At 53.0% G+C, this 25,473-nt stretch overlaps 1 protein-coding gene across 1 annotated transcript in view; it reads right to left on the bottom strand.

Moving 5' to 3' along the window:
• The window catches only part of LOC112110019 (discoidin, CUB and LCCL domain-containing protein 1-like), a 62,713-nt gene extending 37,707 nt beyond the window's left edge, over positions 1–25,006 (bottom strand). Inside the window, exons 1-2 of the mRNA XM_024204805.2 lie at positions 24,919–25,006; positions 9,340–9,561 (exon numbers count right to left, since the gene is read on the bottom strand). Coding sequence (XP_024060573.2) covers positions 9,340–9,561; positions 24,919–25,006 — 310 coding nt within the window. The remainder of the gene's footprint in view (positions 1–9,339; positions 9,562–24,918) is intronic.
• Positions 25,007–25,473: the final 467 nt, after the last annotated feature.

Genomic DNA, 25,473 nt, shown 5'->3' on the forward strand with positions numbered 1-25,473 from the left:
TCCCCTCTGAAGTCCCCAGAGCTCAGCACTTCGCAGTGCCAGACGGTGGTGGTGGACGGTGCCAGAGCAGAAGCCCGAGCGACAGAAGTACTGAGCACCGAGAACCACCCCTGAAATCAATGGGAGCTGCGGGTGCTCAGCACCTCTGAAAACCAGGCCTGTACTGAGGAAGGAAAACCCTGAGAAGTCAATCCGACTCAATGGATCTGCACCTGGGATGGATTTGGCCCCTCCTGTTTTGGGCTGCATCAACCCCAGCAGTGGCTAAGTTTACTGGGGGAAGAGATCAAAGCTTAGCCCTGCCCCAGACACGGGAGGAATTCTGATTAAAAACCCGTGGGTGGGATAGAAAGGAACCCTGTAACCTTCCCCTCCCCCCAAGCCCTCCCAGGCTACAGATGAGTCACCCCACATTTAGACTGTGCATCATTAAGACCTTGTGTCCCAAGGCGAGAGAGGAACCTCTAGCTGTGCTCTCTGTGGATGGAAGGGTGGTGGTGGGTCCTGTCTGGGGAAGATTCCCCTCTCCTCCACCGTTCGGCCAGCCCTGTATTCCAGCCAGATGGCGGCATATGACACACGCTGTACCAGATGTTCCGGGGTTACTGACGTGTTTGGTATGTGCTGATTCAGGCTAGAAAATCCGAGCTGCCCCAATACACAGGGGCTGCTCCCTCCAGGCTGTCAACGCAGCAGAGTCGGCTAACCACCCTGCTCTCTCCTGTGTTACATTCCGTTCTGCTGCAACAAGCAACCAGCAAGGTCGTGGTCAGTAAACCCAGGAAGTTTAACCCTGCCAAAGCAAGCACCAAGCACTTTGTGTGTCCAGCTGGAGCAAGGAGGGCACCAGTAGCTAGATCGGGGTTTGTGACACACAAGAATAGTAACATTTAGCACGGCTATTCTAGCACGCCTCCTGGCAGGATCACAAACGGCTCTGCCAACATTAATCTATCAGGGACCTGTCTATCTTATGGTTTTCTCTCTCTATAGCAAGGGTTCTCAAACTGGGGGTCGGGACCCCTCAGGGGGTCGCGAGGTTATTACATGGGGGGGGGTCACGAACTGTCGGCCTCCACCCCAAACCTTGCTTTGCCTCCAGCATTTATAATGGTGTTAAATATATAAAAAAAGTGTTTTTAATTTATAAGGGGGGGTCACACTCAGAGGCTTGCTATGCGAAAGGGGTCACCAGTACAAAAGTTTGAGAACCACTGCCAGCCGGTTGCTGTAGTAACTAGTGACTTTCCACAACCCTCCTGGGACACAGGTGAATATTATCTTCCCAGTTATGCAGCTGGAGAAACTGAGGCACAGAGCGGAGCAGTGACTTACCCCAAGTAAGTCAGTGGAAGAGCTGGGAATAGACCCCGGGAACAACTGCTATAATCACTAAACATCAGAGGACCCAATCCTCCAACCAGCTCAGGTTCTACGCTACATATGTCCGCTTTTGACCGACCACCCCCAGCTCCAAATGCCCTTCCTTCAAGCTTTGGGGGAGTTTGGGTCTGGGTCCAAACTTTGTGGCTCAGACTCCACTCACAAGGCAACACGTCACAAAACGAGAGGCTGCAACATCCAGTCTAGCCAAGCTGCACTGAGCACAAGACCAGAGATGGGATGGGGGACAGAGGGGCTTTCGGTCATCTTTGCAGCCCCCAGCTCTGGGAGCGAAACTATGAGGACTCAGATCACAAGCGTAAATCAGAGCAGCCTTAAGGCTGCTCTAATTTAGTTGGGTGCTCACGGCCCCCGGGTCTCTCCCAGCAGCAGGGGATTGCCAGCTATTGGGACCCTCTAGCCTTGCCCACTTCTCCTGGATGTGTTGCCTGCACTGCTACGGTGCAGCAGTTGGAGTTGGGCTGGGGGTCTGGCTCGCTATGTAGTATATATTGCTGTGATTCATCCGAAGTGGTGCCGATCACTAGCAGAAGCGACATCTGAGTCAGAGTGAGTGAATCCCACATCCTCATCCTGCTCAAACAGCACTTCCGAGAGGCCTTTGGTTTCCCAAGGACAGTGCCAGTGACTGGAAGCCCCTCTTCCAACCACAACACTGATCTCGTCCTGTCCTCGGCCCCTCTCCCACTTTAAACCAACTTTTCCACAGAACCTCCCCTGCTGAGCCCTGAGGGGCCTTCCCAGCTGTGCCGGCAGAGGAAGGGAGCTGACTATTGAGTTTAACCCTCTACAGTTCACAGCGAGCGATAATAACCGGGATTCCTGGGCCTGCTCCAGCATGTTGGGATGGAGAGTCTCAAAATGCATAAATCAGGGCCCAAATCCTGCCAGGTGTTGAGCCCCCAGCTCTTGCCCAAGTCAATGGGAGTTCATTGGTACTAATGTGGCATCCTGGCTCCGTATGTTGTGTCCCCCTCTAGTGGCTGGTACACATGTAGGAGAAGAGTCTACTACTGCTAGTAGCTAGGCAGAAGCTAATCCCTGCATAGGCGCCGACTTCCCCTCTGCCCAGTGGGTGTTCAACACCCCCCCCACACACACACACACACCCCTGCCCCTGCCCCGCCTCTTCTCCGCCTCCTCCCCGAGCGCACCATGTCCCCGCTCCTCCCCTGCCCTCCCAGAAAGTCCAAAGCGCCGCCAAACAGCTGTTAGGTGGCTGGGGAGCGGGAAGCGCTGGGAGGGAGGGGGAGGAGCAGGGATGTGGCACACTCGCGGGGGGGGGAGAAGGAGGCAAGTAGGGGGGAGCTTGGCCGCCAGTGGGTGCGGAGCACCCGCTAATTTTTCCCCGGGGGTGCTCCAGGGCTGGAGCACCCACGGAGTCGGCGCCTGTGAATCCCTTAGTTCAAGTGGTAGCAGCTCAGGCTTCAGGTGAGGCGTCCCAGGTTCTAACCCTGTTGCTGACTTTTGTAAGAGTTCTGGCTGCTCAGCCCCTTTGAAAATCAGGCCCTGCCCTTGTCAGCTGTACAACTTCCTTTCCTGCAGCACGGCCAGGTGCTAGAGCTAAAGCTTTACGCGCCACTCTCGGGTCCTTCTGAGCCCTGCCCGTCTTGATCTGCTTTGCGATCTACGCGCCGACTCTTGGGGCCAAATTATTCAGGTCTCCGCGACGCCATTCCTGACCCTGGAGCTGCAGCAGCAGAACTGCAGACTTTGGCCCTTGCTCTGTATTTCTCCAACAGCACCGCGTGTCTGTATTAGTTGTATCTAACCCTGAACCTTCTGGGGCAGTATGCGTGTGTGTGTGAGTATACGTACGGGGGGCAGATGCACGTCTCCTGCACACTCCAGGATGAAGGGCTGGCGCAGCCAGCGTGGACCAATTCTAAATAAACTGTTTTCGGTGCTTGCAGTGGCCGGGCAGACAAACTGCTAATCCTCCCTCGGCACAGAAACTTCGCTCAGGAGTCAAGCAAGGGTTGTCGACTCCCCCGGCTTCCTCATCCCCATCCCTTCCTCTAGCCACGGGGAAATGGGGTTGGCTGTTATTCTTATGAAGAGACAGTCACGTGGCAGCCCTCTTGCTGGAATCTACAGCCACACACAATGTCTGGGAACTCGCCTGAGATGTAGCGTTAGCTGCCTCCTATGGGGAGCCCCTTGGGCCACCTTGTGTGGGAGCACCAGAGTGCGGGCTGGGCTGAGAACAGAAAAGGAGGCCCGTGGAGCTTTAGGAATGCCAGCAGCGGTGGCTACTGCCGCTGTAACCTGCACACCTCTTGGGTGGGGTGTTCTGTCCCCGCTCGTGGCACCGAGACCACTTAGAGATGAATGAGTCTGAGCTAGGGGCCACGTGGCTTTTAGCTCATGCAGTAGAGGCTCATGCATTTCGTTCCGGAGGCCCCAGGTTCGATCCCGCCTGCCGATGACCGGGGTCTGTCGGTGTTACACAGCTTTAAGGTCTGGAGTGCTCTGGCTGGCAGGCTGGTCAGCCGGAGGCAGGATCATTGGTGGGGCTCTCTCTGGTCTGTTCTTCATTGCCTGGGGCCAGATGTCCAAAGGAACCCAGGACACCACAGCTCCCATCTCTCCTAGGAGTGATTACACTCTTCAGATCTGCTGGATGGTTCCCAATGGGGGCTGCCGGATGCTGAGCTCTAACGAAAACCCTGGCCCTCATGGCAGTGGTTATCTGCGGCTGGTGGGTAAGATCTACTGATGGATCATTCTCTCAAACCTATCCCCCACAGCGCACTGTGGCATTCTCTCTCCAGCTTGATGCTCTACCAGAAAGGTGACATGCTGACGCTCCATGGAGATCATCCGGTGTAGGAGCTCGGCGTGGAGAAGAGTTGGGATTATTAAGGTGGGAGCCCAATGAATTGCAAAGTGAGTTCACCAAGGAATGTCCCTCTGTGGCCAGCGATCACGTGGTCGCCAAGAGCTTTGGTGATGGGATAAGATGGCCAGTGACGGACATAAACTGAATATCCAACCAGACCACCTTAAGGACCTAGCCAGAGATGGATTCGGGTTGCTCTCCATCTGCAGAAGAGGCTACCTCCCTTTGGGACTTGCCATGCTGGAGGATGGTTCAGCACTGGCGGTGGGGAAGGCTGACTCAGCTAGATCTTCTCCAGCCCGTGGGATGACTCAGCTTGGCTCCTAGCTTGCCCTGCTGTTGGCGTCACGGCTCTTGCAAAGACCAGCTGCTCCCCGAGGCCGGAGCACGGTGGCGTGAAATCTCTCATTCCACACCGCTTGCCTCAGTTGTGCGGCGTTTGCCAGCTGTGTAATTTCCCACAGCAAACGAAACCCAACCATGCTGAGGAGACTGGAGCCAGAAGCTGCTCTCCTGTCCCAGCAGCATGCATCCTGCCGCCCCGAGCCCCAGCTCCGGCAGAGCTTCCGCCATCAGAAACCCTCAGCAACCCACTGAACACGACACGCAGCCAGGAAAGCTTTGCTCCAGGCTAAAACGTGGCACAAAAGTTCCAGCCTGGGAGCAAGGATCTGTTTATAGTGTTTGGGCCAGTCGGGAACAAGAGCCAGTGGGGTGAGCTATCGGGGCAAAAAAATCCATGCGAAACTGACGCTCTTGTAACCAAAACATGGCTTCAGTGGAAAGGCTGCACTGGTCACAAGCTGACCTACTGGGCCAAATTCTTTGTTGGTGTAAATTAATGCCTCTCCAGCTCTATTTAGAGGAAACCAGTGACTGTAACCCAGCGTTCCTGAGCAACCCTACAATAACAAACCGCAGCGTGGTGCAGCCTCAAGGCTCATGAGCAGCCCTACAATAACAAACCAGTGTGCACGTGCATGAAAGAAAGGGAATTTTTAAAAGTATCACAAAGGAGACCAAATTCCATTTCAAGATATTATCAACAGATAGAAACAACCCATGTCCAACGGAGCACCCCCCCAAGGCACCCCCCACTCCAGAGAGAGGCCCTTGGAGAGCGATCGCTCCTCTGTGGCCCAATCTCTTTTGTTGGGTAGCTAGATCAGGCCTTGCAAGACGCATTAAAAATATACTGGCCACAACCCACATGCAGCGAATGGCTCCCTGATTTGTTACCATATATAGGCAGCGGGGAGGGGGGAGATGACACCGGAGCCCAGGAGGCTCCATCCCAGGGGTGTTGCGAACAGCCTGTGAAATGTCAGGAAAATGGCAAGATCTTTCCAATGGTTTAAAAAAAATAAATCTGTCTTCCTCCTGCTGCTGTGAGTGTGTGAATCCACGGCCAGAGCCGCCCTTGGCTACATGCAGTCTGCTGCCCTTGTAGCTGGGGGACAGCACGTGCGACTTTCTGCCACTTCTTTGCTCTCCCAATCAGTGGGGGCCCCGCGGCGGCTTTAACTCATGGCCGCCTGCAATGGCCTCCAAGGCCCATTGCAAAGGCTGGGGATTGCTGGAGCGCAGCCAGCTCCAGCCCTGCTCTCCTTCTGGCATGGCCCCGTGCTGGTGGCAGTGGGGTATGCGGCTTACAGCTGGCTCCATGCCACCAGGCGGATTCCCCCCCTTCATCAGAGGAATGCCCACTGGGCGGGGCTCAAAGCAGCCTGGCCCAGGGCCAAGAATCTAGCCCACGGACTTTAAAGAGAAGCTGGTGCCTCCCTCCCGTGCTGGAATTTGGTGCTCTAGAAAGGGAGACCAGGCCCTTGTGGGGCTGACTGTCCCCTTGCGTTGCACCACATGTCGCCATTTACACCTGGGCAATCTGAGTGCACCTGCCCCGGTCAGCGTTATACTCACTTAGGACAGGTGGAAAAAACCTCACAATGGACAGTTAAGAAATAACCTACCCAGAGCAGAAAACGCTTCCCAGCTTCGAGTCACTGATGACTGGCTTTGCCCCGAAGCAGGGTTTATACCCGGTTCACACTGTTTGTCTTTCGAATGCAGCTGTGGATTTTACATTTCTGCTCACCATTCTTGGCCTCGGTGAGATCCAGTGGCAGGGAGTTCCACTGGCCAATCACACATCGCATGAGAAGAGTACTTGTTTGAAATGTGTTTTGTATTTTCATTATCACCACGTCCTCTATACAAATGTGGGGGCTGGGAAGTGATGATCCCCAGCTCCCCAGGTACATCACAGGCCAGGTTTACAGCATGTTGGGTCCGGAACTCCACTTAAAATCTGCCCTTAAGTGTCACAGTGGGAGCTGAGCACTTGAAAATCTGGCCCTTATTTTGGTGCCTAAAGGGGCACTGAGCTCTAAGTCTGTCTATGGTACTTATGTGGCTCTGTTACCCTAGTAGCTGTGAACCTCACGATCTTCAATCCCCTAGGAGGCAGGACAGTATTACTCACCCCATTGCACAGATGGCAAACCGAGGCCCAGAGACACTTAGCCCAGGTCACACAAGAAGCCCATGGAAGAGCAAGGGCTCCAAGTCATAGGCTAGTCCCCTAACCACTGAACCATCCTTCCTATCCTCACACCCTGGTACTATTGCCCTGTCAACGAGGAGAGCAGGCTGGCCCTGACGGTCGGGTCACGAGTCTGGGACTTGGGCACAGTCCCCACTCTGCTACAGATTCCCTGTGTGACCTTGGGTTAGTTACTTAACCTCTCAGTGCCCCCTCTGTGCAATGGGGATGATCGCATTGCCCTAGGCGCAGCGGTGAGGAGAATCCATTCAGGACTGGAAGGGGCTCCGATACTAGGCATGGGAGGGCATAGAAGTACCCGGGGGGCGGGGAGAGAACTTGTGGTGGGGAGGAGACTGAACAGAAGGGGTTTTTAAAAGAGCCAGACCCAGGAGAGGTAAAGCTTTAACTCCTGCGTGGGTCGTGCCCGTTAACACTGGGAGCTCTGCAGCGGCTTTAAGCGCAATCTGGGGTATTTCGGAGTACGAAAGAACCCAGGCGGAATGGACTCTTTTGGCAGCAACGGGGCCGGATCCCGCACGTCCAACTTCACAGCTGCCGTCGAGGTCGCTGGGGGGGTTTGCACGAAGGGTGGTGTGACCTGGGGCAGCAAGGCCGATGGGTCGCCGCATTCTCTCTTGGGGGAAATTGGAGCAGTTCCATGGAGGCCAATGAAGCTGCCTTGATTTCCCCCAGTGGAGGACTGGGCCCCAAGCCCTAACAAGGGAACCTGAATTACTGGCTACCAAATATTGAGTAAAATACCATCCCCGGGATTTGTCCTTCCTCTGAACTCTCCCCAACAGGGCTAAATACACTGGGGGGGAGAGAGCCCTAGAGAACAGACTATAGGAACAGTCCCGGCCCTGGGGGATGGACTCAGTGATTTAATAGGCATTTTCCGTCTACAATTTCTATGGTTATTCAGAGACGCATTTGATTTCCCTGCAGCGACCCTCTCCTGTGTCCCTTTGACTGAGCACAATGGGGCCCTCTCTTCGCTGTGCACTGAGCTTCCTGGCTGCTTGTCACTCTGTGCCTCTTTGTCGGGCAATTCCCTTCCTGCTTCAGGCTGTGCCACTCCGCGGTTAGCTCCGTTTCCTCTTGGCTCAGGGCTGGTCACCTCCCCCTCCTATGGCCTGGGCAGCCTGTTGCGTGAGTGATCAGATTCTGGGACGACATCCCCCTGGCAGAGATTTCCAAAGGTTGTTTCCCCCTCCCTCCACAAGGATTTCTCTGCAGGCAGCCGCTGCTCTGCCTGGCCGGTCAAATCCCTCTTACGTCCATTAAATCTCCCCCCGAAAATCCTAGCAATATTTGGGCAATTTCTCAGCAGACAAAGTTAATTAATTTGCGGACACATCTGTTCCCGTCCCTGCACCCTTTCCCCTCTGTCATGATCCCCCACGTCCCATAGAGCTCCTCTGTAAAATAATTAAAAAGCCAGATTTTCTTGATCTTCTCCTCAGCTAGGATTTTGCGTAACCCTGGTTACAATCCTTCAGTTGGATCTGAGCCCCACGGGGCTGGGGAGGGGTCTGTTCCCAATTGCAGGCTTGAGACCTGGTAGCTCAGGCCTCGAGATTGCTGGATCGTGGCCGGAGGTTGCAGGGCCGCGCGCTTTAGCTTGGAAGCTGGAGATACCTCGGTCCCACTGGGGGCGTCTGAACGCCAAAAGACAGCAGAACTGGCAGAACGGCACCAGCCGGTGGGGCTCAGAGGTCAAGCCACAGCCAGTGGGTCCATATGCCGTGTGTCACTGGGTGCCTGTCCCAGGCCAGCACCCGCTGGGGTTCTGGGCAGGGTCAGTGGGGGACTAGACAGCTCTGTCAAGGGAGAAGGGGCACCAGAGGGTGACACTGTTTGAGTCCATGGGCTCCACCCCGAGCCTGGGGGATTCCTTTGGACAAAGCTGGTGGGTCAGTGGGGATTGCACCAAGGGTTCTCTGAGCTGGGCCGTTGGGAGCAGGACTGGTCGTACCCTATCGGAGCATCGGGCGCTGAGACCCCTGGAGTTTGGCATCTTGCCAAACACCTGCTCAGGCAGAACCCCCTCGAAATGAACAGGTGGCGTAGGGAGCTGGTGGGACAGGGACTGGGTCTCCCTCCCTGTTTGCCCAGCACTGAGCACCCTGATACACTATAATAATGGATCGAGAGCCTGCAGAGCAGGCTGCAGCCCGGCGTAACACTGGGATTCTCCCCTGTGGGGGCTTGCTCACCCCTAAGGGCTTCCAGTTCTCCTGCAGCCGTGCTGCATGCAGCCAAGGGGTCCACACAGCACAAGATCCCCGGCTCACCCCCCCACTCCTCTCCATCCAGTCCTGCTCCCTGCATGGATCCCTGCTGAGGCTGTGCTCTGGGCATGCAAGGGGGTGCATGGCCTACCCAAGCCCCGCCCTCCCTGGTACAGCACTGGTTCCACTTTGCCTGCGGAGCTCTATGCCCACCGAGGGAGGCAAGGCAAAATCCCCTCCGTACGCCCTGCAACGTCGTGCTTTGGTGGCTGCCTCTGCCCGAGCGGCGAAGGCTGTGCCAGGGAAGTCCTTACCGCGGCTGGTGCCATTGGAAGGGGAGGAGAGCAGCAAGAAGCTAGAAGCGCAGCGTTGGGAGGATTCGATGTCCATGTCCCCGAAGGCCAGGAGGAGAGAGCTCCCTTCGGCTGCCTGGATCCTCCACTCGCAGGCTGTGTGATTGGGATACGTGCCAGGGTAGTTCTTGGAGGTCAGTGTCCCACTGTGAGGCGTCAGCACGGTGTGACCACATCCGTCCCCTGGAACACAAGGAGGTAGGGTGAGACGCATTTCAGACACCAGCGGCGCACGTGCCTCTCTCGGCTGATACATCGGCCGTGATGCAGCTCAACCAGAAATGGCCCCTGCGGTCCAGACACTAACTGACCCCTCAAAATCAAGGAGCACCCAGAGTGGGGCATTGGGAGCTGACTCTTAGGCTGCATCCCTGACTCTGCTGTTGACTCACTGAGCAATGCCAGGCAAGTCTGTGATCCCGCCGTCTCCAGCTGGGGATACCCCTGACTTCCAGAGAAGCTGAACGTCTGGCACGCCGGCTGAAATCCGCACGAGCTGTGCATCTCAGCACTTGGGAAATTCAAAAGTAGGGGTTTCAGAGGGGTAGCTGTGTTAGTCTGTATCAGCAAAAACAACAAGGAGTCCTTGTGGCACCTTTAGAGACAAGGTGCTCCTTGTTGTTTTTGCAAAAGTAGGGGGAAATGCTGGTCTTAATTTCTCCATGTCTCAGTTTCCCCACCTGTAAAATGGGGATAGTACCATCCCCCAACCTTGCAGGACTGTTGGCAGCATCAATTCAGCAGTGTCTGTAATGTGCTCTGGTAGCTTTGGTGGAAGGTGCTACAGAAGATCAAAATCTGTACAATTTATTAGAATTATTAATAATCACTAACCTCTAAGGACTTGTCTACCTGGGGAAATAGCCCAGAGTAGCTCATATGCAGAATTGTTGCAGCTGTGTTGGTCCCAGGAGATTAGAGAGACAAGGTGGGGGAGGGAATATCTTTTAATGGACCAACTTCAGTGGGTGAGCGAGACAAGCTTCCAAGCTACACACACAGATCTTCTTCAGGCCTGGGAAAGGTACTTAGGCCGTGTCTACACTAGCGAGCTTACCTGGCATGGCTGTACCAATGCAGGTGCGTCGCTGGAAGGTCACTCATATGCTGCTCACTGCTGACGGGAGAGAGCTCCCCACCGACAGCGCTGGGCACATACCACGTATGCCGGCGAAACGTATGTCGCTCCGGAGGGTGTTTTTTTTCACACCCCTGAGCGACGTACGTTTTGCTGGCATAAGTGGTCGTGTAGACATGGCCTACAGGTAGGTAGCAAAAGTGTCATCTACCTTTCTCCTCTTCAGATGCGTTCAGCTACAGATTTCAGGGCTTTTAAAATCAGCTTTCAAAAAAAAAAAAGTCGTTGGAAACGAGTGCGTGTGAATGAGAAAACAATCCAGTACCCTCACTCCTGCCATAGCTATTTGGACGCATGTCTCTCTAATCAGTGGTTTGTCTACAAATGTTATTTCTTGTTCCAAAAGACAATGTCTTGCTTCATTTCTCACCACACGTGTGAGACCATTGCATCTGCTGTTTTCCTAATAGGTTTTATTGTAGAACCGTGCCAGTAATACAGTTTAACGTTTTTAGAAGGTCTCTCTACATACAACAATAGTTTAGTTATATATTATAAAGTAAATAAGGTTTTTAAAATGTTTAAGAAGCTCCATTTAAAATTAAATTAAAATGTAGAGCCCCCCCGGACTGGTGGCCAGGACCTGGGCAGTGTGACTGCCACTGAAAATCAGCTTGCGTGCCATAGGTTGCCTACCCCTGTGATAGACAAAGGATAGGAGGGGAAACTGAGGCATAGAGCAGCAAAGTGATTTGCCTGGCAGAGGCAGGAATAGAACCAGAGTCTCCTGACTCCTAGTCCACTAAACTGCACTGCCCCTTCTCCCATACCTTTCACCCCAAAGTACGCTACAAACTTCCGTTGCTATGGAAATGCAGCCTTCTTTGGGGTGGGCCCATACTTGCCTAACCTCAGGCGTTTGGCCTGAGACTCAGCCTCTGATTCCCCTCTCGTTTACGTTTACACTCAATGACTTCAGCAGAGCTATCCCTGATTTCCACCAATGTAAGTGAAAGGAGAGTGAGGAGGCCCTTGGGCTTTTGCGGGGGAGCCCCCGAGTTCTCAGCACTGCAGCTGCATGGGTGTCATTTGAACCAATTCACCGCCGCATTACTCCAGTATTACACCCCAGCCTAACTCCCCTGAAACCAATGGACATCCCCTCCGCCATTGAATTTAATGGAGTTACACGGGCACTAAAGACGAGTAACAGAGTGAAGAATTGGGCCCACTGAGTAAAACAGAGGAGGACGAGAGAGAGGGGTCTGGATTAGACCAGCTGGCAAGCAAACGCTCATTGAACTCCTAACTCCCACCATTCTCTAGAGTCACTTAAAATATTTTCCTCATTAAACATCTTTTTCTGGGTAATTTTTCGGGCCATAGGGCCAAGAAAAATCTTGGGAACTGGAGTGCGGGGAGCAGCCAGCCTGAAAATCCCAGATTTTTCAATTCCCCACTGTGGCCAGCCATGGGTGAGATAAAGAAGTTGGATGATCTTGTAGCTAAGGGACTGGAGCTGTGCTGGGACTCGAGGGCCCTAAACTCCATCCCAGAGTCCCTGTGCGGCTTTGGGTAAGTCACTTAGGGCGAGATTTTTAGAGCTATTCACTTCTCTCTGCCTCTTTCCCCACCCACCCTTTGTCTGCCTCGTCTAGTGAGACTGTGAACTCTTGGGCCTGGTCTACACTACGGGATTAATTCGGATTTAGCAGCGTTAATCCGAATTAACCCTTCACCCGTCCACACTACAGAGCCAGTTAATTCGAATTAAAGGGCCCTTTAAATCGATTTCTGTACTCCACCTCGACGAACGGAGTAGAGCCTAAATCGATTTTGTTAATTCGAATTAAGGTTAGTGTGGCCGCACACCACCGAATTACTGTGTTTAAGTTAATGGGGTAGTGTGGCCGCACACCACCGAATTAATGTGGTTAAAAACCGAATTAAGGTGCTTAGTGTGGCCGCGCACAATCGAATTTATACAACCTGTTTCCCAAATTCGAATTATCTAAATTCGGATTAATCCTGTAGTGTAGACATACCCTTGGAGGCAGGGACTGTCTCTCACTCCTTGTCTGTACCGTGTCCAGCACAAGGGGGCCCCAGTATTGGTTGGGGGCCTCTAGGTCCTATTGGAATGCAAATAATACATAGTGAAAAGAAGTCGCTTAGGCTTGGCATGTGATCTAAAGGGTAGGGCACACAACTGGGAGTCAGGACACTGGGGTCAGTTCTTGGCTGTGCCAATAAGCTGCTGGTCACATAGGCGCCGACTCCGTGGGTGCTCCGGGGTAGGAGCACCCACAGGGAAAAATTAGTGGGTGCTCTGCACCCACCGGCAGCCAAGCTCCCCTCACTCACCGCCCCACCACCACCACCTCCTCCTCCTCCCCTCCTGCGTGCGCTGCGTCCGTGCTCCTCTGCCTACCTCTCAGTGCTTCCCGCCCGGTCGCCGACAAACAGCTGCTTGGCAGCGTTAGCACACTCCAGGAGGGAGCGAGAACACAGCACACTCAGAGAAGGAGGCGGGGCTGGGGATTTGGGGAAGAAGTTGGAATATTGGCAGGGAGGGGGCGGCGTTGGGGCGGGGACTTTGGGGAAGGAGTTGGAATGGGATTGGGGCTGGAGGCGGGGGGGGATCAAGCACCCACAGGAAAGTGGGGAAGTCGGCGCCTATGGCTGGCCAGCCACTTTGCTGCTCTGTGCCTCTGTTTCTCCTCCCACCCTTTGTCTGTAAATTCTCCAGGGCAGGGCCTGGCTCTCGCTCTGTGTACATACAGCACCGAGCACAGTCGGGCTCTGATTTTGATTGGCGCCTGTCGCTGCTACTGTGATACAATGATAAAGCTGATTTGAAGAGCTCTGGAAACGGTGACCTGGCAGCTGTTTGTTTTTGCCACCACCTGAAAAACTTAAAACCACACTGCCCTTGCTCCTTCCAGCTTTCTCTCCAGCAGCACTGACATGTGGTTAACCAAAATCAGGAGTTATATCCCTTCATACATCACAGCTCTGCCACCAGCCGCGGATCACAGAAGAGCTTTTCTGTGCTCAGGGTAGGTGGAGATACCATGGGCATAGGAGAACGTTAACAACACTATCAGAGAAAGCTAGTTGGCTCCCTCTTGATCTTTGCAAACTGAGTTTGGCCCAATGAAACAGGACCGGTCACTTTTACTTCCCATTCCCGGTCAGTTTCACTTTCCGGTTCTCCTGCACTAGCAAGCTGTTGTGCTTGCCTGGTTTCCCAGCCCGACAGAGAAATGCTTCCACGCAGGGAGAAAAAACCTGATTTGGTTTAAATAATAACAATGTCTAAAAGCCCACGGCAGGAAAAGCCACTTTCACGGCCTGATCCGAAGTCACTGGAAGTCTTTCCATTGATTTCAAGGGACTTGGCTCAGGCCCTTGTCCCTTTAAAAAGAGGAAACAAACAATTAAATAAACAATTTGGGGCTTACACTAAATTGACGGTGCCCCTTAAAAGCGAAACTTAAAGAAGGAGGGAGGTGACCAGGGTTCTGCCAAGATGTCCTATCGGGGGCTCTTTTCATCAACCACAGACTGGTCCTGGCCAGTGGAGGCTGAGTGTGGTCTCTGGAGCTCATTCCTCGGGTGGGTACAAATCAAGTGCTTCTGATCAGGAGGAGAAAAGACTCCATTATCCTCGCGCAAACGGGTTCGTTGTTTATTTCCGATAACGCTGAGGCTGCTGGGAGCTCATGAGCCAGGCTGCTGTCCCCGCCAGCACACCTGCTTTTCAGCCCCATAAAGCCCCCAGTTTTGCCAGCCACCCCCTTGGCAGCCCGTGGTCCGGGGTTGCTATAGCACACGCTGACTGGGGCAAAGCCTTTAACAGAGGAGCCACTGTGTGGCCAAATATCAATTAGGTCCCTTCTCTTGCTTGTCAGCTATTGTGCAGCCTGCATTTCAAATGCGTCCAAAACCAGCCATCCCCATCTACTGGCATCAGGACAAAACGGAGACGTTGAAGGCGTCCCTTTGCCTCCTTGCTGTTCCCTTTGCTTTTCTCGGCCTCTCGCAGGGAGATGAGACGCCCAGCGCACACAGCTTGAGAAAAACCTTCCCGCAAGAGCCGCTCGTGGGAGGCCAACTATTCTTCACACATCGGCACGCACTCGGCTCTTGAATGCCAAAGCAGGAAGCTCCCGTGGTCCGGAGCGACCTCCGGCAGCCCTCGCAACACCATCCTGCTGCGAAGGAGGCTGGCCAGAGGGAGAGGAACGGACAGCTGTGTTTTGGACAGCGCTGCATTCACAAGCAGACATAGGGCTTGATTGTAGCGTCATGGAGTTCGGGTGACACACCTGTCCCTCATTTCCTTGATCCGTCTGAGGGTGACCACCTGTCCCTTATTTTAAATGGTGTCCCTTGACCATTTTTAAACATTCGCTGAAGCGTACGATAATTGCATTGTATACTGGAGGACAGTGGAAACGTACAGAAATGAGAGCAAAATCCATGATATGCTACAGGAAATGGTGTTTCCCTAAAATGTCCCTTAAAATAAAGTGTTGTCCCTTATTTTTCATGTGGTTTTCCCTTATTTCCATCCAACACAGGTGGTCACCCTACATGGCAGAAATCAAGAGTCACGCCGCTAAGCCGATCTCGCCACACCTCATCAGTATGGCACTTCCCTGGTATAGTAGGCCAGGAGGCTAACGTCAATTCTACGGGAGTCAACGCCGCCGTTCCAAGCTCAGATGCCCGGAGAGTGGATTCCCACAGCTGCTAGAAGCAGGCCGTACCTGTCCACCCCAGGGAGAGAGGAGTAAACGGGTGTGTTTTCCCTTAGAAAAAGATAGCTTGCAGAGGTTTACAGTGAATTTGGAGCAAAGTCCCTGATTTCCCCACATAACAGGGAGAGTCTGGACTGTTACAAGAGGCAAGCTCTCGCCTCCTGCCTAGCTGATGAGCCCCCCACCTCCCCCGGTCGCTGGGCCCGGCAATCGCTAGGCAGTGTTCAGCCTCCTCCATGATTCATTGTGTCCCTCTCTGTGAGGGAGCGGCCAGCGACGCTGGTTTGTGTGCGATGGACTCCTGCCCACGAGGCGCTGAGCTCAAACCACCATCTCCTTTCACAGAAGCCTGCGAACCGGCTGCCAGATGGGAACAACTGCTGGCCACGTCCAATCCCGCAAGGCACTGCCAGCGCTTTAACCAGGGGCTCCTACAACATGGCCATCTCCCCCCTTAGCCAGTGAAATGCCCCGGATGGATGCGTAATGCAGAGAAGGGGGGGTGAGGAACTGGGGAATCCAGTTTAAAATGCTCTCGCCCCACCCAAGGGCGAAGGCAGCATCTCCAGGCAGAGTCCTCCAGGAGCTTGCGCTTTGCTGGCCATATTGATACAGTGCCTCTAAAAAAAATAATAAAAATTCTGGGCCAGATCCTTGACGGGTGTTAGCCACTACAACTCCCCTGACGTCAGCAGGGCTGCACTGATTTACACTGCCTGAGGATCTGGCTCCAGCTACATTGCTGATCTTGCCTGTTTTGCAGTGAAGGGGCACTGGGGGGAATCCTACAGTGACAGATCTGGCAATTTCCTGCGCTATCTTTGGGAGATCTCACTGTATTAAGACGGTGGATCATTGTGGGCTGGGGATTATCTGTAATTCCATGGGGAAGGAAGTACAGTGTGGGGTAATGCAGACAATTTCACTCAGGTTCTAACACTGCTACGGAGGCACCCTCACCTGGAGAGACCTGCATATATTGGTTCAGACTGGATTCTCCAGAGACCAACGGACGAAGAAAGGACTTTTGGATGAACAGCCTGAGTTTAAACTGACGCCGGGCCTTCTTTTTGATGCAGCAAATGGATAGATCCTTCTGTCCAAGAGGGATCCCCATCCTGACACCTGCCGGAGCTTAAGGCTGGAGTAGGGGGTGATCTCTGGTAAGCTTATTCGCATGCGTGTCGTTTCTTTGATTGGTTTTATATGTTTTCTCTGTCATGCTTTTACCTTAAGAATAAATGTGCTTGCTTAGAAAGAGGTGTGGGGTAACTTAGAGCTGTGGGCAATGACCTGGTCATCGCCTTTGGAGAGAAAGCAGAATGCAGATGCAGGCCTTTTAGGCAGTCTGGCTTGCTGGGGATATCACAGTGCCGGCAGGGAGCTGTGAAGCCTGGAAAAATCCCAGTGCGGAGGGAGAGACGCGGGTCTCCGCCTAAGAGGGGTGAAAACTGGGGAGCCAGGAGCCTAGAGTGGGTGTCTTTGTTGGACCACAGAGAGGGAATACAGGTGCAGTAGCCCTGAACTTTGATGCTTCCCCAGGAGAAACATTGGTTGAGCTTTTCAAAGCCGATGGCGTGAGGTCCCCTCATGACCCCCATTTGCCAGCAAGTGGGGGCCGCCGAATCCCCTCGCGGGCTTTGCAAATCTCAATCACTGGGCCTGATTCCCCTCTGCCTTGCACCCTGCGTTATCCCCGGCACCTGTGCTCAGAGGGGGTAAGTCGCTACCACCAATGCATTCGGATTGAGTAGCGTTCTACAGCCATGCTGATCAAACATCAACGATTAGCACACGGTGCAAGGGGGCGGCCAGCCAGGCTCTTCCTGTCTGCCATTTGGTGCAGACTTGGCCAATTCGGTGGCACTGAATTTGCTCCTCAGCAGTAGATTTCTGGATAAGGGGGAAAAGCAGGAGGTGCGGTGACATTCCCACTACCCACCTGGTATTTGTATGGGAAAGTCCTCTCTAGCACGGCGAGTTTAACAGAAGCCAGAGGTTTTGGGGAGGGAATGGGGGTAACAATTCCATCAGAGCAAGGGAGGTGATCTCCATCATCCCTTTATTTAGGGGGTGGAAATGTTACCAGGGAGTTAGTTATAACTGTAACTAGGCTGCATCAGACCCAGTGCCCTAGAGGGGAAAGTCTCCCTGGTCCATTCCCAACCTCAGCTGTCAGGTCACCCCGTCAATTTCTTTTTGAGTTAACTGGAAAAAAAATCAATGTCATTTTCTCCTGACGGGAAGCATGGTACTTACGGGAATTGCTGACCTGCTGCACAGATTGAAGATGCAGATGAATGGGATTAATGTCATAGGGTTCGAGTTTAATCAAGACTCAGGGAGCAGGCGAGGGTAATCTGCTTGGCCAGCGTGATGCCGAAGTACATCCAAAGCGCGCCGCAGATTCTGGCCGTGCGCCGCTGTGGCTGTGTTATCTGCTGCCTTCCAACTCCCACGGCAGGAAGCATTTTTGTTCCAGAGTAAAATGCCTGGAGGGTATTTATAATCCAATAAAGAGAATGGCGGTGGGGTGGGGGGGAGGGAGAGAGACAGCAAAGGAACGGTGGCAAGAGATGTCCAGTTTGTGGGCACCCGTGTGGGGGCTGCCCAGCCACTGGCTTTGAGAAGCCAGAACAGGCTAATGTGGATTCACCGGTGTTGGAGAGGACCTGGCTGTCAGGGGCTGAACAAACCCACTTCAGCAGAAGACCAGAGACAGGCCAAGGGGAAGCAACTTCACATTTCTTTTTTCATCCCCTTACAACCAGGCCCTCCTTAGATACCAGGGACACCCTATGTACTGCAGCTCCGTGTCCTAGAGCAAGTCCGTGGCGGACTTCGGAATAGAACCCCGGAGTCCTAGCTGTGCCTTAAGCAAGGGATCCACTTTCCCCTTTGCGGCCCGTGTTCAGACAGCAGAGTAGGCAGCTCCTAATCTGGGGGGAGTTTCTCCCTTGTTTGGCTTGGCTGCAGAGGTGCAGGGTTGCTTTTGGAAGAGCAGTGGTGGGACGGGAAATGGAGGTAAGGGTTAGAAGAGCCTCCGAAGGTTAGAAGAGCCGGCATTACCCCTCCCTCTCTGCCCCCGCACCCCGAAGATTCTGCTGCTGCAGCTCAGAGGAAGATGGGGAGAGAGGGCCAAGAGGAGATTGGCCTGGGAAATGAAGCCCTCTGTAAAAACATCCAAACCCTCCCTAACGCACATGCCAAGCACACATGCCACAGATAAGCCGAGCTCCACACTTGCGGCCGGGGATTTAATTCCAGGACTCCGCTGCTTATGAAGATGCTATCGGGTGTCTGATAATTGAAAAGTGAAAACTAATAAGGCATTTAACACTTGGTGCCTGGGGAGCCCTGCTGATTAATTACACCCCACTCTCCTTGGGGCTCCAGGCCTGTTGTAACTGGAGCAGGGAGAAGGCTGCTGAACAGCGATCATGAATAGTCCTTCCCCTTCTGAACAGCTGGTTAGTTCCACTACGTTCATGCCCCTTCCCTTTCAGTAGTGCGGTCTAGTGAAAAGAACCCTAAACTGGGAGCTGGGAGAGCAGCGTTCTGTTCCTGGTTCTACTACCGACTTGCTCAGTGACCTTGGGCAAGTCCCTTCATCTTCCTATCCCTCTGTTTCTTGTCCCACTCATTGTCTCTCTTGTCTGTTTAGACCGTGAGCTCTTTGAGGCAGGGGCTGCGTCTCTCTGTGTATGTACAGCTTCTAGCACAATGGGTAGAGCTCTGCATATCCGCAGACCATTTTTGCGGATAGTGGATCAGATGCAGATACAACCACGCAGGGCTCTACTCACTGGCGGTGCCTGGCCCGTGGTGTCCAGACTGGGCAGCCCGGGGGCCACAGCGGGCTCGGGGCCAGTGGCTGGGGCTGGGCGGCAGGTCGGAGTCAGGGCTGTTCAGCACCCGCTCGCCACGCTGCTTCCTGTCCAGCAGCTCGGGGCCCCTCGAGCAGCACCAGCATCCTCCCCATGGCCTGGGCTCAGCGGTATCTGAATTCCCGGGGACTAGATGGCTCAGGAGACAGGCTCATAAGCCGTTACTGTTCCCCTATAAGACACCAGATGCAGCCGCTGTTAGCCAGGAGTGAAAGCTTTCACGAGAGCTCATCTCTGACCCGAGTTTGGTGGGTCTCAACCCAATTCTTAGAGCGTGAGTGTCCGCATCACACAAACCCACTGACTGACAGAGAGACCACAGTCCAAATGGGCCCTGGAGACTGAACTCTCCTCTTATGTCTACAGGTTAGGGACGAATGGATATTGGTGGGGTAGGTTGGGGTCTGGCAGCCTCAGCGGGGGAGTGCCCTTATTGTGCTGGTACCTCGGCTCCTTGCTTCCTGCTGTAACTGGGCCACTAGAAATGACACACAAACATTCTTCTCCCCACAAAGAGGGGATTTGCGGGAAAGGCTCTTTCTTTGTGACCAGAGCTTAATCATTTCCTGCTCCTCTCACCTGCCCCAGTCATCCATTTACCTGCTGCCGCTGGAATGCAAATTTCCTTGATCAGCCACGTGGGGTTTGCAAGGGAGCAAGCCAGTGAAGAGAGTCCATCAGCTGTTATCCAACAAAGGAAAGGAGCAATTGTCTTTCAAAGCATCCAGTCATCTTCATCCTTTCCCCCTTCCATAGGGGCTTCCACCCAAGGAATCAGACAAGGGATCCAACCCTCCCAGCTCCTGTCAAACCTTCCTGCAAGCCCGCCTTTTCATAAGGAACACGTGCACCCCCAACTTCCCACCTGCTGGACCCACCTGCAACACCCATGATGATCCCATCTCATACCTTCCCAAATTGCAAACACTGTGGAGCTATGGAGGAAGCCGGCGGAATTCCCAGTTTCTGCAGAATCCCGATTCCCACGGTCTGAGGGTTATTTTTTCCTGATATGTAAAAAACTCTAATTGAACTTTTTGCTTTCCCAGCCCACTTGCATCTTCCTGGACATATTCAGCAGGAAAACACTTTCATCATGTTCCCCAGATTCCTGCCAGGATATTTGCTACAGGACGCAGGAAAGACAAAACACAACACTGCATCTCACTTCCTCTTGGTTCCAAGCTACGGCATCAAAACCAGGCAGCATTTGCATTCTATAAGGCCAATGCTAGATGTCTATTGCCTCTCTGTGTGTATGTGTAGCAATATAGGTTAATGTCTAATTTATTTACTTCCAAAGGCTTCCTTTCTAGGAACCAGTTAGTGCCACAAATATTTAACCCTGAAATCAGCTTACAGCTTTAAAAAAGAAAACCAAATGCAATTTACATGGAAATCTACAAGAGAAAATGCCCTGTTCCCTTAATCTGATCCTATTCGGAGGACTATAGAGTACTCTTAACTAGAGCTGGGCAAACTGTTTTTGGCCAAAAACAAAACAAACAAACAAAAGCAGATTTGGAGACCCTGAACTATTTTGCAACTTTATGTCAATTTCACCAAATTGTTCGGGGGGGGGGAGAGGGATACCCCCAAAATTGAAACTTCATTTTAACATTTTCTAAACTTTTCCATTTTTTGGTTTGAAATGAGTTTTTGTTTAAAAACGTCCTTTAATTTTATTTTTAAAACCCTCAAAACTGTCTTAAAATGCTCCGCATCTAAACCGAATGTCATTTGACCACAAATGAGTTTTTTTGTTTTTGACTTTTCAGCAGAACAGAAGTTTTGCAAAATTTCAGTTCAACCCAAAACTAATTCCCCCCTCTCCCTCCCCCCCACCCCCGATTTTTTTTGGATTGACGGTGAACCTAAAAATCTATTATTTGCCGATCTCTACCCTTAATCCATGCACAAGATGCCATGGAGGGCTGAAATCTCCTGCTTGGCTCATGCGTTTCATATCAAACTCCAACCAGGCTAAATGAAATTTGCAAACCTTTTCATGATTATGGGAGACCAATCTGTGGTCTAGTGAACTGATCACAGCACAGAGTCAGGAGATCTGGGTTCTCGTCCCACCTCTGCTACCGATTCGCTGTGCAACCTTGGGCAAGTCACCATCCTTCTCTAACTTTCCCCCTCTGCAAAATGAGATGATGCTACCCATTTATATGAAGGGCTTTCATATCTATGAATGAGAAATACTATAAAGTGCAAAGTGTTATCAGCATGGTTGTAGGGGTGAAATCACATAAAATTCACTCGCTTCACACAGTTACCAGATGAATTTCACTGGAAGTATTTTTGGGCTCATCCAACTCCCAAACTCAACATGACCCACAGTCAGCAAAGCCTATGTGAACTGATTCAAACAGGGGAAAAGGGATTTGTATGAATCGCTGCGAACTGAAACCTCTAAGATTTGCCCAGCTGTTAACCATAAGCTGTTTATATCTTCTTAGCGCTGAATTCAGAATCAGGCCTCATAAGACTACCGGTCCACAGTCCTGGCTCCATAGCAAAGTCTGCAAGATCCACATCTTGCTGCCCCGAGGCCCTGGGGTCAGAGATGATACCGTTTTACTACAAGGTATTAATGTGCAACATGATCACTGTAATGTGGGATGCCCAGTCTAAAAGAGCAGATAACATCACTGAGCAGCTGCAGTGCACGCAGTATATGTGGAGAGGGGATATCACTGTTTGATATTGACGAGGTTTCACGGTAGGGACCTGGAAGGGTAAGAGATTGGGGTGGGGGGAAGAGATCATTGCATCTGTCCATTGGAGGGGGCAGAAAAGCACATTTTCTAGCTAATTCATTCATTTCTCCCTTACACGTTTCCTTCACACTTGTGTTTTCCCACCATTCCATCCAGCCTGTTCCCAGTTTCCCCACTGGCTTCTTATAGTAACATCATGACAGCCCCTGACTTGAGATTTGGACTGGTATAATTTACAGTTGCTGTGGCTTAATTATCTGAGTATATAAATGCTAAGTCTCATGAACTTTATTATTCAGCTAAGCTAAATCAGTTCCCCTCCCGCAGAAAAAAAGAAGCCATACAGCTTTTATGCAGCTCCTTTCGATGTAACGGGGTGGCCTGTTCCTGTTTCCATTGAAATCAAAGGGAATGTAGGGCCTGATCCATGCCAATGGAAAGCCTCCCACTGACTGGAGCAGATGAGTATCCATGTATACAAGTGCCAGGCCAGATCCTAAAAACCCTTACCCATGACAGGAGTCCTTATTCACAGGAGGATCTATCCTGAAAGATGCTCAGCACCCCCCAAAGACTTAGTGTGAGTTGGGAAGCACTCAGTAATCACTGGATCAGGCCCACAAGCAAGGAACAGCTGCTCACAAGATCAGTCCGTGGGTGCTAAGGGGAACAGAAAGGGGCTTATGCAATGGCCACCAAGTTAGCCGACACCCTTGGGATTGAACCGGGGAGCAGTGAACACACACACTGAGCGAAAGCGCCTGCCGCACGGCTGTAACAGACTCGTCTCCTCAGTGGGTCAGCACAACACACACTGCAACACACTCACCAGTGGGTTACACTTGTTCCCCTTTCAGGGAAGGGTTACAGGGCCACGTGGCAGACTGTTCCCGATGGCATTTATGCTCTACTCCTTCTACTTGCAGCTCTCAAAACACTTCACAACCACTTCTTGTATTGAATGAAGCTTTGACAACATGCTCGGGCCGTACAAGGTGCAAAGCTGAGCTGGTCCCTGCCCCAAGGAACGTGCTATCCAAGAGACAACCCCTGAGGAGACAGGACATGCTGGGAGATCCAGGGAGGGTGTTCGCTTTGCGGTTTTCTCCCCTTGGGTGTGTTGATGTCTTTTGGGCAGTCTCAGAAGAAGTGAGGTTTATGAGGCCGCTGAATAAGGGGAAGGTGAGACCTGGTACCTGGGCTTTGAAGGTTAATCGCATCTGAAGGGGTTGGGCAACACTTAAGCTATGTCTACACTGCAGAGCTGTGCCGGATACACCCCAGTGTAGACAAGGCGTGCACTGACAGAAGGAATTTTTCTGTTGATATAGGAACACTGCCTCCCTGAACAACAATTGCTATGCCAAATCGGCAGACCTGCGTCTGCACTGGGCACTTTCTCAGCATAGCTATGGTGGCTGGGGGGGGGGGGGTTCACACCCCTGACTGATAGAACTAGGCGGGTATTTTTCAAGTGTAGACCAAGCCTGAATCTGGCCAGCTTCTGCTGTACAATTCAATCACTATGGGGTATACATATTGGTCACATGTTTCATTCCTATGAGTCCTTCTCTAGCAGTGGTTTTCAAACTTTTGTACTGGTGACCTCTTTCACATAGCAAGCCTCTGCGTGTGACCCCCCTTTATAAATTAAAAACACTTATTTATATATTTAACACCATTACAAATGCTGGAGGCAAAGCGGAGTTTGGGGTGGGAGGCTGACAGCTCGTGACCCCCCATGGAATACCCTCGCAACCCCCTCAGGGGTCCTGACCCCCAGTTTGAGAACCTGTGTTCTGTAGCTTTCATTCATACAACACACTGAGGAACCTCTGGGAATATCCACATCTTAAAAACCAATCAATGTAGACTGAGAAAGAAGCATTAATACGCAACCAGTGTCTAAGCAGCCAGACAGTCAAGTCCTACATGTGCATGAAAATGGACAGCAAGACACACACTATGGACTTCAGCCCGAGGTGCCAAAATTCCCGTTGAAGCGAATGGGGGAGTTTTGGAGGAACAATCATGCAAAAGCCAGAGATGGGTATTCTGATCTCGTACTCCATATACCCCATGCGTATACACAGGCACAAATGCACACACATCTGTGGGGTAACAATTACGATCCACTGAAATTCACAGGTTACCGGATTTTGCCTCGTTAGCACTGACCCCCCACTTGGTATGCCAACTCCCATCTTTTCATGGGCTGTAATATTTATACTGCTTTCTGTATTTTTCCCTCCACGCATCCCGTGAAGTGGGTTTTAGCCCACGAAAGCTTATGCCCAAATAAATGTGTTAGTCTCTAAGGTGCCACAAGGACTCCTGGCTGTTTTTGCTGATACAGACGAACACGGCGACCCCTCTGAAACCGGATTCTGTTAGTCATTCAGTTTCCAAACAGCGCAGGTACAAGATTGTGGCGATTCTCATACACTACATCAGAGACGCTGACTCCAGGGGTGCTCCGGGGCTGGAGCACCCAAGGAAAAAAAAATAGGGGGTGCCTAGCAGCTACGGGGTGATCAGCTGTCAGCAGCTGCCAGTCGCCCTAGGTGCCTTTGACAGTACAGCGTGGACTGGCCACACATTTGATTCCGACAGGCGCTTTCAGAGCGGCAATAGCACGCACACTATCGTTATGTTACGGGGGGCCACACAGCCCCGTGTGAAGAGCCCGGACAGTGGAAGCAGCTGGAGGGAAGGAGGGACATTCTGTGCAGGAGACCCAGCGCGTTTCCCCGCAGTGATGGGTCCGACCCGGGGATCGGGTGACCAGATGTCCCGATTTTATAGGGACAGTCCTGATTTTTGGGTCTTTTTCTTATATAGGCTCCTATCACCCCCCACTCCCTGTCCTGATTTTTCACACTTGCTGTCTGGTCACCCTACCCGGGGAGCTGGGCTCTCCCCCTTTAGCCCGAGGGGGGCTCTGATCCCCACCCCGCCGCTCTGGCTGGGCAGAGCCGGCCCCAGCTGCCCCTGGCGGGGGTCGCTTCGCCCCACCCCGCCTGCCACTCGCAAACTTTTCCCCGGCAGCCGGGAACTTCCCCCCCCGCGCGGGGACTCACCGCTCTGGGCGCCGGCCGGCGAGACCTCCAGCGGCCGCAGCAGCTGGAACAGCTGGAGCAGCAGCGGCGCCCGCAGCCCGGAGCGCATCGCAGCGGCAGCCGTAGCAGCCCGGCCGGGAGTGACTCCGGCCCCGCAGCGCTGCAGCCCCCGGGGCCGCTGCATCCCGGCGCGCGGGAGTCTCCCCGCCCCTCCCCGGCCATTGGCTGCAGCCGCCGGCCCGGCCCTGGCCACTGGCCTCTCCGCGCTGCCCATCAGCGGGCGGGCGGAGCGGGGGTCCCAGGCTCTCCCCGGCTGGCTGCCCTATTATGGAAGCGGGACGAAGGCGCGGGCAGGGGCCGGGGCAGGTGCGGGAGCTGGGCTCTGCCCGCGGCGGGACGCGGGGAGCGGGACGGGGAGGAGGAGGCGGAGATCTATCGGGCTGGGGTATAAAGTCAAGCAGAAACCTGCGATACCTGCACCCTAGAGCAGCGGGTCTCCGCCAGGGACACCCAGAGGTGTCTCCCACACCTACCCACCTAGATCAGGTTTCAGAGGGGCAGCCGTGTTAGTCTGTA

Source organism: Terrapene carolina, unplaced genomic scaffold, assembly GCF_002925995.2.
Source record: "Terrapene carolina triunguis isolate 2854851 unplaced genomic scaffold, T_m_triunguis-2.0 Scaffold236, whole genome shotgun sequence".
In the NCBI taxonomy this organism is placed as follows: domain Eukaryota; kingdom Metazoa; phylum Chordata; order Testudines; family Emydidae; genus Terrapene; species Terrapene triunguis.